Below are 15,727 nucleotides of genomic sequence, written 5' to 3'. Positions count from 1 at the left end.
AACCGCTGTGCCACCCAGGCGCCCCTGGACCACATCTTCTTAATCCAGTCATCTGTTGAAGGGCATCTCGGCTCCTTCCATGATTTAGCTATTGTGGACAATGCTGCTAGAACATTGTGTGGCTATATCTTTCTCTCCACTTCGCCTGTATCTTTGGATAAATAATTCAGAAAATTTGGGAGTGACTCATAGGGGTAGTTCTACTTTTAATTTCTTAAGTGGACCCTCCACGACTTGTTTCTTCTTCTGTGTGTGTTTTTGCTTGAAAATTTGAATCTCGGTATTCCCTACCAACTGTGTGCGGAGGGATTAATCCCTTTCTCCACATCCTCTCCAAAAATTATTGTTTCCTGCCTTCAATTTTGTCCATTCTCACTGGCGTAAGGTGATATCTCAGTGTGGTTTTGATTTGAAATTCCCTGATGGCCAGAATTTTGACTATTTTTTCATGTGTCTATTAGCCATATTGTATATTGCTTTATTGAAAAAGTGATCATGATTCATATCTTTCTTGCCCATTTTTGATTTGTTTATCTGTTTCTTGTGCATTGAGTTTGAGAAGTTCTTTGTAGATCTTGGATACCAGTCTTTTATCTGTAGCATCATTTGCAAATATCTTCTTCCATTCCGTGGGCTGCCTCTTAGTTTTTTTGACTGTTTCCTTGGCTGTGCAGAAGGTTTTTATCTTGATGAAGTCCCACAAGTTCATTTTTTCTTTTGTTTCTCTTGCCTTTGGGGTTGTGTCATGAAAAAAGTTGCTGTGGCCGATGTCAAAGAGGTTGCAGCCTATGTTCTCCTCTAGGATTTTGATGGATTCCTGTCTCACATTGAGGTCTTTTATCCATTTGGAGTTTATCTTTGTGTATGGTGTGAGAGAGTGGTGAAGTTTCATTCTTTTGCATATAGCTGTCCAATGTTCCCAGCACCTTTTATTAAAGAGACTGTCTTTTTTCCACTGGATGTTTTCTCCTGTTTTGTCAAAGATTAGTTGCCCAGAGAGCCGAGGGTCCATTTCTGGGTTCTCTATTCTGTTACATTGATCTATGTGTCTGTTTTTGTGCCAGTACCATGCTGTCTTTGTGATCACAGCTTTGTAGTATAGCTTGAAATCCGGCAACAGAGACAGAGAACTTTCTTAATTGCAGCAGAGCAGAGCATTGTCCACAATAGCTAAATCGTGGAAGGAGCGGAGATGCCCTTCAACAGATGACTGGATTAAGAAGATGTGGTCCATATATACAATGGAATACAATTTGTTCCCTTTGCCCTGAGTCCCACGGGGGAGATGTGGAGGTTCCAGGTGGCTACCTGCAGGTTCAGTGAGTATGTTCCAGGACAGGAACATTGAACTTGGGGAAACCACTGTTTTTATAGTAAGAGGTAAGCACGCTTGCTCTTTATCCTCGAGGGATGTATTCAGCAGTAGAAATAGGTGCAGGAAACTGAAAGAATATGCTAAGTGAAATAAGTCAAGTAGAGAAGGACAGTTATCATATGGTTTCACTCATTTGTGGAACATAAGAAATAGCAGGAAGATCGGTAGGAGAAGGAAGGGAAGAATGAAGGGGGGGTAAGCAGAAGGGGAATGAACCATGAGAGTCTGTGGACTCTTGGAAACAAACTGAGGGCTTCAGAGGGGAGAGGGGTGGGGGATAGGGATAGGCTGGTGATGTGTAGTAAGGAGGGCATGTATAGCATGGAGCACTGGGTGTTATACGCAAACAAGGAAGCATGGAACACTACATCAAAAACTAAAAATGTACTGTATGGTGACTAACATATCAAAATGAAAAAGAAAAAGAAAAAGAAATAGGTGCAGGAACCTCAGACCAAAGTGCTGTGTTGTCTGCAGGGAATCATGGTCCGCAGGGTGTAAATACGGTTATTTCTCCCAGCCTGATAAATATCCCCACTAAACCTCATTTCTCCTTCTGGTAACTGCCATATTTTTCTTCAGACCTCAGTACAATTGTCTATATTCTTTCCTACTTCCTTTCTTCCCATTCATATTCTTTATAATATGGAAAAGTTTCAAATCATATTAAAGTTGTGAGAATAGTACAATCAAAACTTAAGTACCCCTTCTACCCCCAGTTTCAACAGTTACTAACACAGGGCTAATCTACTTTCATTTATGTTCCCTTCTGTGGATTAATTTGAAACAAATCCCAGATATGTCAGCACGTATACCTAAAAGACAAGGACTACAGTTGACCCTTGAACTAGAGGTTAGGGGTGCTGAACCCCCCATGGAGTTGAAAATCCATGTATAACTTTGACTGCTCCCAAACTTAGTTACTAATAGCCTACTGTTGACTGGAAGCCTTATTGATAACATCAACAGTCAGCACATATTTTGTATGTTATATGTATTAAACACCGTGTTCTTGAAGTGAGCTAGAGAAAAGATGTTATTAAGAAAATCACAAGGAAGAGAAAATATATTTAAAGTACATACTGTAAAAAATCTGCATATAAGTGGGCATGTGCAGTTCAAACCCATGTTTTTCAAGGGTTAACTGTATTTTTTTTTTTTTTAAGATTTTATTTATTTATGTGACAGAGAGACAGCCAGCGAGAGGGAACACAGCAGGGGAGTGGGAGAGGAAGAAGCAGGCTCCCAGCGGAGGAGCCCGATGTGGGACTCGTTCCCGGAATGCCAGGATCACGCCCTGAGCCGAAGGCAGACGCTTAACGACTGCGCTACCCAGGCGCCCCCAGGGTTAACTGTATTTTAAAAATAATGTAACTACAATACCGTCATCACGCATAAAACATTAACAAATTCCTTAATATTAAATAATATCTTTAAAGATCCCATCAATATTCAAAATTTCCCTGATTAACTAAAAACGTTTTTATTCTTGGTTCGATTGATTCAGGGTCCAAGTAAGGCCCACATGTTATATTTAGTTGATATGTTTCTTAGCTTTTTTAATCTATAGGCTTCCCCATCTGTCTCTCTGTCCCTCTCCCTCACCCTGCTCTCTTTTTAAAATTTTCTTGCAGTTTATTTGTTGAAGAACACGGGTCATTTGTTCTGTAAAATTTCCTAAATTCTGGATTTTGCTGAATGTATCTGTGTAGGCGTCATTTAATGTGTTCCTTCCCCTGTCCCTTCACTTCCTAAACTGGTCGTTAGATCTAGAGGCTAATTTTTCTTACCCCAAGGCACGCTTTCCTCCCTACCAGTCTGTCAGAACTGCTCTTGTCCCTGTCTCCACCCCCATTTCATCTTGCTAACCCCAGCGGTCAGTTCTCGGTTTTGACCCCGTTTGTCACTCTCTTCTCGTTGAGATTCCCTTTTACTTCCCTGACCCTCTGCATCTGGTTTTCCTTCCATCCCCCATCCCATAGCCTTCACTGAAGTTGGAGGAGTGTTCCAAGGCTCAATCCTTTGACTTTATTATTATTTACTTCCTTAGTGATCTCATCTGGTTTCATGCTTTTGTATACCATGTCTGTGCAGTAATCCCAAATTCATAGCCTCAGCCCAGGTCTTGCCCCTGAACTTTGAAACTTCTGTCTGGTTGTTTCCTAGATGTATCGATTGGACATCTTTTCAAACTTAAAGCATCCTATATTGAATGCCCAATCTTTTCTCCCTGAATCTACTTCAGTTATAGTCTTCCCCATCAGAGTTAATGGCCTCCCTGTCCTATCTGCTGCTGTTCAAAAGAAACTTGGTGTCATTCTTAGTTCTTCTTTTTCTCATACCCACATGTGGCACACAGCAACTCTTGTAGTCTATGCCTTGAAAATACTGCGTGTTCAGAACTCAGCTGGCCATTTCCTGTCTCCACCTCTGCTTCTGTCCTGCTCCAGCCTACCATCATATCTTGCAGTAGGCTGCTGACTTCTGGCTGGTCTGTTTGCTTCCATCTTTGCCTGTCTTCAGTATATTCTTTAAAAAATTTTTAATTTTTAATTTTTTTAGCTTATTTTTTTTAGAGAGAGCACACTTGTGCCACGTGAGGGTGGAGGGGGGCAGGGAGCAGAGGGAGAGGGAGAGAATTTTAAGCAGACTGCACTGAGCAGGGACCCTGATGCCAGCTCGGTCTCACAACCCTGAGATCATGACCTGAGCTGAAATCAAGAGTTGAACACTTAACCAACTGAGCCACCCAGGTGCCCCAGTATATTATTATTATTATAGCAACCAGAACCTTTTCTTTTCTTTTTCTTTTCCTTTTTTTTAATAATAACTTTTTATTATGTTATGTTAGTCACCATACAGTATCTCCTCAGTTTTTAAGGTAATGTTCCATGATTCATTATTTGCGTCTAATACCCGGTGCACCATGCAATATGTGCCCTCCTTAATACCCATCACCGGCCTATCCCAATCTTCCACCCCCCTCCCCTCTGAAGCCCTCAGTTTGTTTCCCAGAGTCCACCATCTCTCATGCAACCAGAACCTTTTAAAACCGAAGTCAGAGCACGTCTTTCCTCTAAAACCTTCTATTATCTGCTCTTTGCCTCTAAAACCTTCTATTATCCACTCATCACACTCGGAGTCAAAGCCAAAATCTCTCTTCAGGCTCTGAGGCATCCCTCCTGCCCTCTCTGACCTCCCGCCCCATCCTACCCCTTCCCTCTCTGCTCCAGACACACCAGCCTTGTTGATTTGGACCATGCAACACACTCCCTCCCCAGATTTTTGCACTTGCTGTGACTCTGCTGGGAATGCCCTTCTCCCAGATGCCTTCTGGGAGGTGGTTTGTCCCTTCACCCTCTTCAGCCCTTTGCTAAAATGTCACCTTCCTAGTGAGACAGTCCCTGGGGTGCTTTTAGAATTTCTCTGCCTCCCAGTCCCCATTCTTCTCCTCACTGTCCCTGTTCCCTGATGCTTCTCTCCCCCAGCACTTGTTAACCTTCCATGTGCTATCTTATTTACCTGTTTAGTTTCTTCTCTGCCTGCCCACTGTAAGCCCGATGGGGCAAGAATTTTTGTTTTCTCACTGCTGCATCCCCAGTGCCTAGAACTGTGCCAAACACCCAGTAGGCACTCTAAATATTTCTTCTGTGAACAGCTGTGGCCTTCATATCAATCCCATAGGAAGAGACTGTTGACCCTTGTATAGTATTTATCACTAGATAATGAGTTTTTTTTGTGTGGTGTCTTGTTCGTTCGTTCTTTCTTTCTCCTTCCTTCCTTCTTTCCTTCCTTCCTTCCTTTTTTCTTTTCTTCCTTTTTCTTTCTTCCTTCCTTCCTTTCTTTTCCTTTCTTTACTTTTTCTGTTTTCTTTCCTTTCCTTTTCTTTTCTTTTCTTTTCTTTTCCTTTTTCCACAGCTAACATTTATCAAGCCCCTACAGTGTTCTAGGAACACAAAGCTGAGCAACATGGTTCCTGGTGCATAGAGCTTACCCTGTTGAACAAGCAAACAAAAATAAATTCACACTGCTGTCTTTTAACATCACTGTGTAAAATTCACCATTTTTAAAATTCACATACTTAGATATCCATGATTAACAGTCTTACAATTGCAAAAAACAAACAACAGACGTGTGTAACCTCCTCAGACCTAGAAATTAATGTAGAAGCATTTGTCATTTGCTTCCTCTCCAGATTCATCCACAGCTGTGCATGCATCTGCATACAAAATGGGTGCCAGGGGTAGAATTTTTCTAGGGTTGGTCTCAGAGGAAAGACTGTCGAGATGATAGACCTTGGGTGGGCCAAGGTTACCTTTTGGGATGCAATCCCCAAAAGAACAAAGGGACGGATGGTAACGCTTGGAGAGGGGCCATGGGAGCTGAGATCCAAATGTTATAAATACATTTTCTTCTAGGCCAGTGAGAAAGTGCTCATTGCCCTCTGGTAGGGTAAGGAAGCTTTGCCCAAACCTAGAATCAGCCTTTTGCAGAATAAGTTAGTGTTTAAACAATTAAAAAAATTGTGGTGAGATGCACATAATATTTACCATCTTAAACATTTTTAAGTGTGTGGTTTAGTAGTGTTAAATACATTTACATTGTGTAGCCAATCTCCAGAACTTTTTTCTCTTGCAAAACTGAAACTCTGTCCCCACTAAATAACAAGTCCCTGACCCTCCCTTTCCCCAGCCCTTGGTAACCACCATTCTGTTCTCTGTCTCTATGGATTTGACTACTCTAAGTACCTCATACAAGTGGAATCATACAGTATTTGTCTTTTGGTGACTGAGTTAATTTTATTTTGCGTTATGTCTTCAAGGTTGATCCATGTTGTAGCATGTGTTCAGAATTTCCTTCCTTTTAAGTCTGGATAATTTAGTGGTCATTTTTAAAATCATAAGATGCTGAACACAGATGGCTGTTCTTTGCATCCAGAGTTGGATTACTCAGCAGGCTGGGTAAGTTCTCACTGGCCCCACCACTAGTCCTGCCCTGAGGATCATTATCAAATGTATCTGTAGTCAGTGGGTTCCCTGAGGGGAGACTGTGGTATACCCTTTTGAATGGGTGAACTTGGAATGTAATGAAACAACACTGGAGTTTGAAATTGGAGTTTACGTGGATTTTGTTGCTTATTAGCTTTATGAGCTACCTTCCTGGACGTTACCTTCTCTGGAGAAATCCCCTGAATATCTGGGCCATGGGTGTGTTGTGAGAGGACAAGTTTTCCTCTCACCTCTAGCTGAACACTCACGTAGCAGCAAGCACCTTTGGGGAAAGAATTCTAATCATGCTTTGTGGTAACCGCCTACATTCTACCAAATGTGATACTCATTTCCTCTTTGCCCTTCCACTCAACCAAATTTAAGAGTTTACTAAGTATTATTGCTTTACATTTTGTGACAGGAGTTGGTTTTCAAAGCATTTTCACGTACATTCATTTTTTAATAACAGATTTGCTGAGATGTAATATGTCTAGCACACAGTTCACCCTTTTAGTATATTCACAGGGTTGTACAACTGTTACTACAGTCAATTTTAGAATATTCTCGTCGTCCCAAAAGAAACCCTGCATCCATCAGCTGTCACTCCTGTTCCTCCGTCTGCAGCCCTGGGCAACCACAAATCCACTTTCTGTCTCTGTAGATTTGCCAGTTCCTAAAAGTGGAATCATGCCATATGTAGACCTTACTGACTGACTTCTTTCGCTGAGCATTTTTTTAAGGTTCCATGTAGCATGTATCAGTACTTTATTCCGTTTTATGGCTGAATAACTTTTTATGGGTATACCACATCTTATTTACCTATTCATTAACTATTGGACTTTTGGGTCATTTCCATTTAGCTGTTAATGAATAATGGTCATATAAACATACATGTATAAAGTGGTGTTTTTTGGGATGTAGGTTTCATATCTGTTGGGTACATACCTAGGAGTAGAATTGCTGTTATAAACATTCATTTTTTTAAAAATAGGCTTTATTTGTTTAGATTTACAGAAAAATTGTGAGGATAGTACAGAAAATTCCCATATACTCCCTTTATTAAGTTTCCCCTATTATTAATATATTAGTGTGGTATATTTATTACAATTAATGAGCTAATATTAATATATTATTAATGTGATTATGTGATTACAGCTTCATGAGGGTAGAGTGTCTACATAAATTATTGTGAATATATGGATTTAGCAATCCATACTTTATTCAGATTCCTCAGTTTTTACCTAATGTTCAGGATCCCATCCAGGATACCAAATTACATTTACTTGTCATTTCTCTTTTGGCTTCTTTCAACTGAGGGTTTCTTAGATTGTCTTTGTTTTCAGTCACCTTGACAGTGAAGAGGAGAGGTCAGGTGGGTTGGAAACTGTTCTGTGTCGGGATTCGTGTGATGTTTTTCTCATTATTAGTTGGGTGATGGGTTTTTGGGAGGAAGACTACAGAGGTGAAGTGTGCTTCTCATCATGCCGTATGAGGGGTCATCCTATAACATTATTTATTGCTGTTGATGTTGACCTTGATCACTTGCCTGAGGTAGTGTTTGCCAGTTTTCTCCACTGTAAAGTCACTCTACACTTTCCCTCTCCATTACTGTACTCTTTGGCAGGAAGTCATTCCGTACAGCCCATGCTTCAAGAGTGGGGAGTTATGTTACAGCTTCATGAGGGTGGAGTGTCTACATAAATTATTGTGCAATTCTTCTGCAAGGGAGATTTGGCTTCTCCCCCATTTATGTATTCAAACATTTATTGATATCAGTGTGGACTCATGGATATTTAGTTTATACTTTGGGTTATAATCCAGTGTTACTTTACTTTTTTGCTCAACTTATTCCAGCTTTGGCTCCTAGAGTTCTTTCATTTGGCTCTTGTGTTCCTTTGACATGTTCCGTCAAGATAGGCTTTTACAGTTTTTTTTTTTAATTTTTATTTTTTATTAGCACTGTGTACTTTCTGGCACTCCCAATTACTCTAGGCTCAAGTTTTGTATTTCCTGGCTCAGTCCTAGAATCAGCCATTTCTCCAAGGAGCCTTGGTTCCTTTTATTGGAGAATGATATTAGAAACCAAGATTTGGGCTCTAGATGTGCTCCTTAACATTCATTCTTAACCTTTTGAACAATTTCATGTGAGTTCTTCCTGTCCTTTTTATCTTCTCCTTCTCTGGTAGCTCACTGACACAGTGTGTGCGGAGATTCCACTAGTTAGAGTCCAACGGTCGGGCTGTTTGGGTTCATCGCATAGCTCGAGCATGTAAGCCTACATAGTTTTAACCCTTCCATGCCTCAACTTCCCCATATGTAAAATGGGAAGTAATAATAGCACCTACCTTGTGGGGTTGTTGTAAAGATTAACAGAGGAAAGACATGTAAGGTGTTGACTCTTGCCTGGCACCTAAGATATGCTCAAAAGCTGGTGGTGGTAGCAGCAGTTATTTATTTGAGGAGGACGGGGAAGTCTATTCTTCACATTAAGTGACTTGCCTGAAACAGTGGTCAAATGGGGGTTCACAGAGGGCTTTTCACCTCCACCACACCCTACCGCCTCCCTACTGTAAGTTTTTGTTTCAGTGAGTGAACTGATGTTAACTACCTGACATCCAGCAGTGGTCCAGGCAGAATGTTCCTGCCGACACTAGAGTTGAGGATTCAGGGGCTCCTATATGGAAAGAGATAACATTTTAAATAAATACAGCTATACAAATGTATAATTTTAAGATATTTTAGAATAGGATGCTATATAATTTTTAAAATTTCATTCTGGGTTAGGAATGAAAAACTTTTCCGTTAAGTTAACTGGAAGCCTTTCTTAATTTTCTTTCCCTTTAGCGGACTCATTGGGCAAAGCTGGGCTATGTTGTTTGCCAGTGGAGGCTTCAAGGTGAAACTCTACGATATTGAGCAACAGCAGGTAACAAATGCCTTGGAAAAGATCAGGTAAGTTAGCTGGCACCTTCTAGGAGGAATTGAAACATCTCTGCTGCTCTCAGTGGGTCTTGTTTATCATATTCTCAAGGCTATAAATATCTGTGATTTTATTCTTCCATTTGATGGCTATTACAGTGCCTTTGAGCTGGTAAAGGCCAGGTCTACGGTGGGTGGGGCATAAAAAATTAAGACTGAAGAAGGGGCTCATCGTGAGGAGAGGACCATTAGGATTGTAAAAATGTGTGATGGGAGTGGAGAAGCTGAACATACCACTGAGGCTTCCAACCTAAGTGAGTAAGCTTCTCTCTCCCTGTATCACACAGGGCTGGAGGTCGGGGTTTCCCTGTGTTCCCTCTGGGCAGATGAGCTGGCTCTCAGCATGTGGTAACCAGAGCTGCATGGGCATTACATTTTAGGAACAGAGGTCCTGAGGTTTGTTTTGACCTATTGATCTAATGATGGCAGGACTCAAATGAACTGTGATAACTGTAATAGTTAAAGGTGTCAGAGTTGATGAGCATGAAGAGGGCTAAGTTTTGCGAGTAAGCACAGGGGGTAAGAAGAAAAATAGAAACCATAAGAAAGAAGTGAAGAATGAGGGAGGTCAAAGATAGAAGCATCAAACTAATGTAATGTGCTGGAAGGTAAAAGGGCCCTAATTCATGACACATTCACCTAAGAAGTCTAACAAATAAATAAAAATCTTAAAAATAAATAAATAATAAATAAATAAATAAAATCTTTAAAAATAAAAATAAAAAACCCCCCAAAACCAAAAAAAAAAAAAAAAAAAAAAAAAAAAGAACCACTCTAAAACTAAACACATACACTCCTAACACTATGTTCTGTACTCTTATAGAAGGAAGAGGAATTAGCATAAAAACCCACTATATTGCAGGCGTGTGTTATCCATTAGGGATACATAAATGAGTAGGAGAGATACAGTCCTACCCACCATGGAACTTATAGTCTAGTAATCTTCCCATATAAATTCTCATCGTAAGCCCTATGAGGCAGATTATTGCCATTATTTTATGAGAAAACTGAGATCTATGAATGTTCAGTAAGATACAAGACACAGTAAGATACAAGATTCAAGCTCTGGTGTATCTGACATGTTAAGGGTAGGTCTGAGTACCTTTAGCACCCATCTATACTATTTGTTTTATAGAGATTCTGCAAACATTACTTTTAATGTGATATTTAACATATACAAAGGAATAGATCATTTATGCTAGTTTATGAAGAATGTAATAAAATGAGCATTCATGAAACTACTATCCTTCTTGAGATCTAGAATATTGTCAATACCCTGTGTACACCTTTTGAAATTGATCCCCTATCTTCCTACCAGAAGTAACTATACGGTTACTTTGCCTTAAAAAAGTTTTATCATTGGGGTGCCTGGGTGGCTCAGTTGTTAAGCGTCTGCCTGTGGCTCAGGGCGTGATCCCAGGGTCCTGGGATCGAGCCCCGCATTGGGTTCCCTGCTCCACTGGGAGCCTGCTTCTTCCTCTTCCACTTCCCCTGCCTGTGTTCCCTCTCTCGCTGGCTATCTCTCTCTCTCTGTCAAATAAATAAATAAAATCTTAAAAAAAAAAAGTTTTATCATTGATATGTATCTCTAAATAATATATGGTTTAGTTTTGCTTATTTTTGTGCTTTATAAAAAATTTTTTTTTGAGATTCATCCATGTTATTGCTTGTAGCTGTGGTACAGCCATGTTTATTGCTATATGGTTTTCTAGTGTGTGACTTTGAGATTATTTACTTACATTTTATCCTTCTGATGAACATTAAGCTGTTTCCAGTTAGGGGCTATTGTAAACAGTGTTACCATTTGTGTCCTTGTGTATGTCTCCTGGTGCACAAATGCATGAATATCTACAGTGTACATACCTAAGGGTGAGATTATTGGGTCTATTTTTCCTTCTGGGATTCTGGTTATATGGCTATTGAACCAAATCATTCTAGCCTTCACATCTTTTAACCTCTCTTATATTTTCTGTCTCCCTGTCTCCTTAGAATATATTTTGGGTACATTCTTTAGATTTTTCTTCCAGTTCACTAATTCTGGTTTTAGCTGTGTCCAATCTGTTATTTAAGCCAACCATTGAATTTATTTCAGTAATTAAATTTTCACTTTAATAGTTCTGCTTCTTTTCCAAATATACTCGTTCATTTTTAATAGCTTCCCATTGTTTTGCTCATTATTTGTGTTTACATTTTTAAAATCTTTGAGCACTTAATACATAATTGTTTTGTATTATATATCTAATAATTCCAGTATGTGAGGTTGTCTTAGCTTAGGTTCCTCAGAATAAGATCCTGAGATAAGGATTCCCAGGCCAGTGATTTATTAAAAGAAGTGCTCCCAGGAGAAACCAGTGAGGAATTGGTGGGGACAGGAAAAGGAAAACAAAGAGGCCAACTAAGGGTATGATTTCAGGAGAAGCCCCAGGATCAACAAGATTCCATGGAGTCCTAGAGCTTAAAATACTGTGTGAAGTTTGTCACCCCCTTAAGGCAAGAGAGCCAAACATCCGTATTTCTCCATCAGTTACTAACTAGGGGCATTCCTAGGGGCTTGGGTGGATGTGAACTCCAGGTGCTTCCATGTCTCTGCTCTGGGTCCTGGGGTAGTACTCTGAGGGTGGGGACAGGTGTAAGCCTTTAGCAGCAAAGATTCAAAAGTTGGGGGTTGGGCACCCAGTGCTGGTAAAAGGGATTCAAAGAGATCTGGGCGGAGCACCACAGACCAGACTGTCTTCCAAAGTGGTTGGACCATTTTGCACTCCCACCACCAGTGAATGAGAGTTCCAGCAGCATTTGGTGTTGTTAGTGTTCTGGATTTGGGCCATTCTGACAGGTATGTGGTGGTAGCTCATTGTTTTAATTTGCATTTCCCTGATGACAAATGTGTGGAACATCTTTTCATATGCTTATTTGCTATTTGTATATCTTCTTTGAGTTCTTTTTCTGTTTTTTCTTCTATTGGTTAAAGGGAGAACCTTGAAATTTTTCCTTACTTGCTCTACTTGCTATGACTCCCTCATGCATAAAAATTATTCTAATGTGGGATCCTGTGGTTTGTAAACAGGCCCTTCAGACATTTTGGCCCACCACAGTATTGGAAGTGGAAGTCTTCAAAAAAGTCTTTATTTTTTTTTTTTTTAAAGATTTTATTTATTTATTTGACACAGAGAGAGAGACAGCCAGCGAGAGAGGGAACACAAGTAGGGGGAGTGGGAGAGGAAGAAGCAGGCTCCCAGCGGAGGAGCCTGATGCGGGGCTCGATCCCAGAACGCTGGGATCACGCCCTAAGCTGAAGGCAGACGCTTAACGACTGAGCCACCCAGGCGCCCCTTCAAAAGTCTTTAAATAAATTTTAAGGCTTAATAAAAATAGCTCAAAAGCTTTATGTTCTACTATTGTAATGCAGAAGAAAATACACCTCTGAAGAGTATGATCATAAAAAAGGAACCAACTGAGAGGTAAAAGGATTTCTTCAAATTGAGTTAGAGTGTTTTAAAAGGGCATCAAGATAGGGAACACAGTAGTGCAAGAACTTAATATTTGGTTTAATGGAGATGATGTAGGGAGCAATGGGAACTGATCGATGAAAAACTCATTAAGGGGGATACCATTGTAAAGAAATTTACAGAATTTATGGTATTCCTAAATAAGGAAAATTATGTATACTTCATTAAATTTATCTTTTATTCCCATAGTAAGTGGTTTTTCTACATAAGAACATAGCAAGCTCCAGTGTGGAAATGGTAGTTGATAATGATTCTAGGCCTCGTATACTTATGTGGCGATAGTGACCTTTCAGGAGGCTTGGACTTTTATTTGGTTTTCTGTTGATGATGTAGGAAAGAACATTAGGGTTCAAACCCGATGGCCATGGCCAAGAGAGAATTCTTGAGGTACCTTTGGTGCAAAAAGTTGATTTTATTAAAGCCTAGGGGCAGGACCTATGGGCAGAAAGAGCTGCACTGGGGACATGAGGACTGGCCCATTATATACTTTTAAGTTGGGAGGGGGTTCAGGATAGCAGAGGTGTCTAAGGAATTTTGGAAGCAAGATTTCCAGGACCTTGAGGGGGCTAGCTATTGTTGGGAAAAGGTCATTTATTACCATTTATTACCGTCTAATAAAACCTGAGTCATGAGACCCTTCAGATATATATTGGTGGGTCATATGCTTGGAGGATGATTCCAAAGGAATTTTTATATGTTAAAGTAGGCTCACAGGGTCTTGGGGGTTGGGCTAAGATTGCCTTTTCCCCTTAGCAAAGTATCAACATTGAAGCAGATGAGTCCCTAGACCAGTGTCACTCTGCCTGTTTCAAGGACTTGTCAATGGGCTGTAGATAGTAAGGAAATTTAATAATTTTTCTTCTGCCTTTTTTTCCCACATCATTGACAGTATTTGTGGTTGGTGGACTTAGAGCCTAGAGATGTCAGCTCAGTAACTGGTCTGGTGCCAGAGGAGAGCACAGCCTCTGATCAAGTCAGGTGTGAAGCCAGCTGCACCTGTGCTCCAGACCAGAGGCTGGCCTACTCTCTGTAAAGGCCAACTAGGAAATATTTTAGGCTTTTCAGGTCATAAGGTCTCTCTAGCAGCCACTCCTTGTTGACTGAAGCAGCCACAGACAATATGTGAACAAATTGGCCCAGCTGTGTTCCAATGAAACTCATGAAATTCACACTGAACTTTGGAGTTTGTGTAATTTTCACATGTCACAAGGTATTATTATTCTTTTGTTTTTTTTCCAATAATTTAAAAATGTAAAAGCCATTTTCACCTCATGGGCCATATGAAACAGGTGGTAAAGCAACTTTGACCAGTAGGTACAGTTTGCTGACCTCTACTCTCCAGACTTCCCACTTCTTTTACCATTTCATATTTTATTTTGTCAAGCGAATTCCACTTAGTTGGAACCAAAAGATTCCTGATTGAAAAGTTCTTTGTTCTAGTTCTTTGGCTATCTGTATTTTAGGCCTTATTTTTTAGGTGTATCATTTTATGTATCACTTTTAAAGCCCTTTTAGGCATCAGGGAGTATATGTGAAAACTGTGAGTACGGTTTTTAATTTTTTAAATTAAAAAAATTTTTGTTTATTGGGGCACCTGGGTGGCTCAGTTAGTTGAGTGTCCGACCCTTGGTTTCGACTCAGGTCATGACCTCAAGGTTGTGAGATTGAGCCCTGCTTCGGGCTTTGCGCTCAGTGGGGAGTCTGCTTGGGATTCTCTCTCTCCCTCTACCCCCCCCCCACTTGTGTTCTCTCTACCTCTTTCTCTCTAAAATAAATAAATAAATCTTTAAAAAATATCTTTGTTTATTTTTAAGGCCAGATAAAAGGCTTTCCTGTTATCCTACTGCTTTGCTTAATTAAGAGCTAATACTTCTTAATATAATTGGTGCCTGATTAGATTGAACTTTTAGATGTCAGTCTGTAAGAGTTTTGTACCAAAAAAACCAAAACAATTTATTGCTATTAGCAGCTTTATCAAAGAAAAGCAAATCTACTGAAATCTTATGTATCGAAGCCTTAAAAAGAGTACACACAGATCTTTTCTCAAGAGCAGAAGCTTTATTTTTGTAATTCATCTACACACACGCTGAGTTAACTTAAATATGCAGAACTGGTTATACTTCTTTGGCAGGAAGTAGAGATCTTAGGGTATCTTGTGACTGACTACCTCTTTCTTCTCGAATTATTGCTAGCAAATAGCAGCAGGAAAATCAGGTTGAGTCGTGTCATGTTGCCCTCCTAGGGAGGACTACATTTTTGTCTTGTCATTTAAGTAAAGCCACCTGCTTCCCTTTCTTAAATCACAAGATTTTCAGATGTTCCATTCCTGTATACAGAGACCAAGTGAAGAGCATTGAGTCCAAAACTTATTTTTGTAAATATCTTGGTCAGTAAGAAGAGTTCTGAGTTTCAAATTTTTTTTCAGTCAGGAAAGAATTATTGCTGCTTCTCTCAGTAAGTACACTGTGTCACCCTGCAAATCAACAGTGACTGTTAGCTCAGGTGAACAACATTGGGTTATTGGCTGCAGTCCTTAGATGTCCAGGAACCAAGACTACAAAGTCCCTGACCATGTATTAGGCATAAGGTATAAGGAGAATCAAGTTCACCTTTTTTGTCAAGAAGTATATCTTGTATCTTCTTCACTGGGTTGAATTGACTGATGGGTCAAAATCGTCTGTGCCCAACAGACAGCCTTTTAGGACACTGGTTTGTGGTCTTCATTCATCACATTGGGTTGTGAGCTCCATGAATTCAGAGACTGTGTTACACTTTCAGTACCTCTCATTATTGAAATGTTATGCGATCTCTGTGATAACCATTATGGCCACAGAAAGAAGCAGTATGCACATCTCTTGTCTCCAGAAATAGGCACTAGC

The 15,727-nt window shown here is 40.0% G+C and overlaps 1 protein-coding gene across 1 annotated transcript in view; it reads left to right on the top strand.

Moving 5' to 3' along the window:
• Positions 1 to 15,727, top strand: part of CRYL1 (crystallin lambda 1) — a 157,178-nt gene that overhangs the window by 19,757 nt on the left and 121,694 nt on the right. The window contains exon 2 of the mRNA XM_040621238.1: positions 9,208 to 9,315. Coding sequence (XP_040477172.1) covers positions 9,208 to 9,315 — 108 coding nt within the window. The remainder of the gene's footprint in view (positions 1 to 9,207; positions 9,316 to 15,727) is intronic.

Source organism: Ursus maritimus, unplaced genomic scaffold (assembly GCF_017311325.1).
Source record: "Ursus maritimus isolate PB19 unplaced genomic scaffold, ASM1731132v1 scaffold_10, whole genome shotgun sequence".
NCBI classification, from domain to species: domain Eukaryota; kingdom Metazoa; phylum Chordata; class Mammalia; order Carnivora; family Ursidae; genus Ursus; species Ursus maritimus.
Note: the sequence above shows the minus strand (reverse complement) of the source record. Positions and strands in the feature narration are given on the sequence as shown.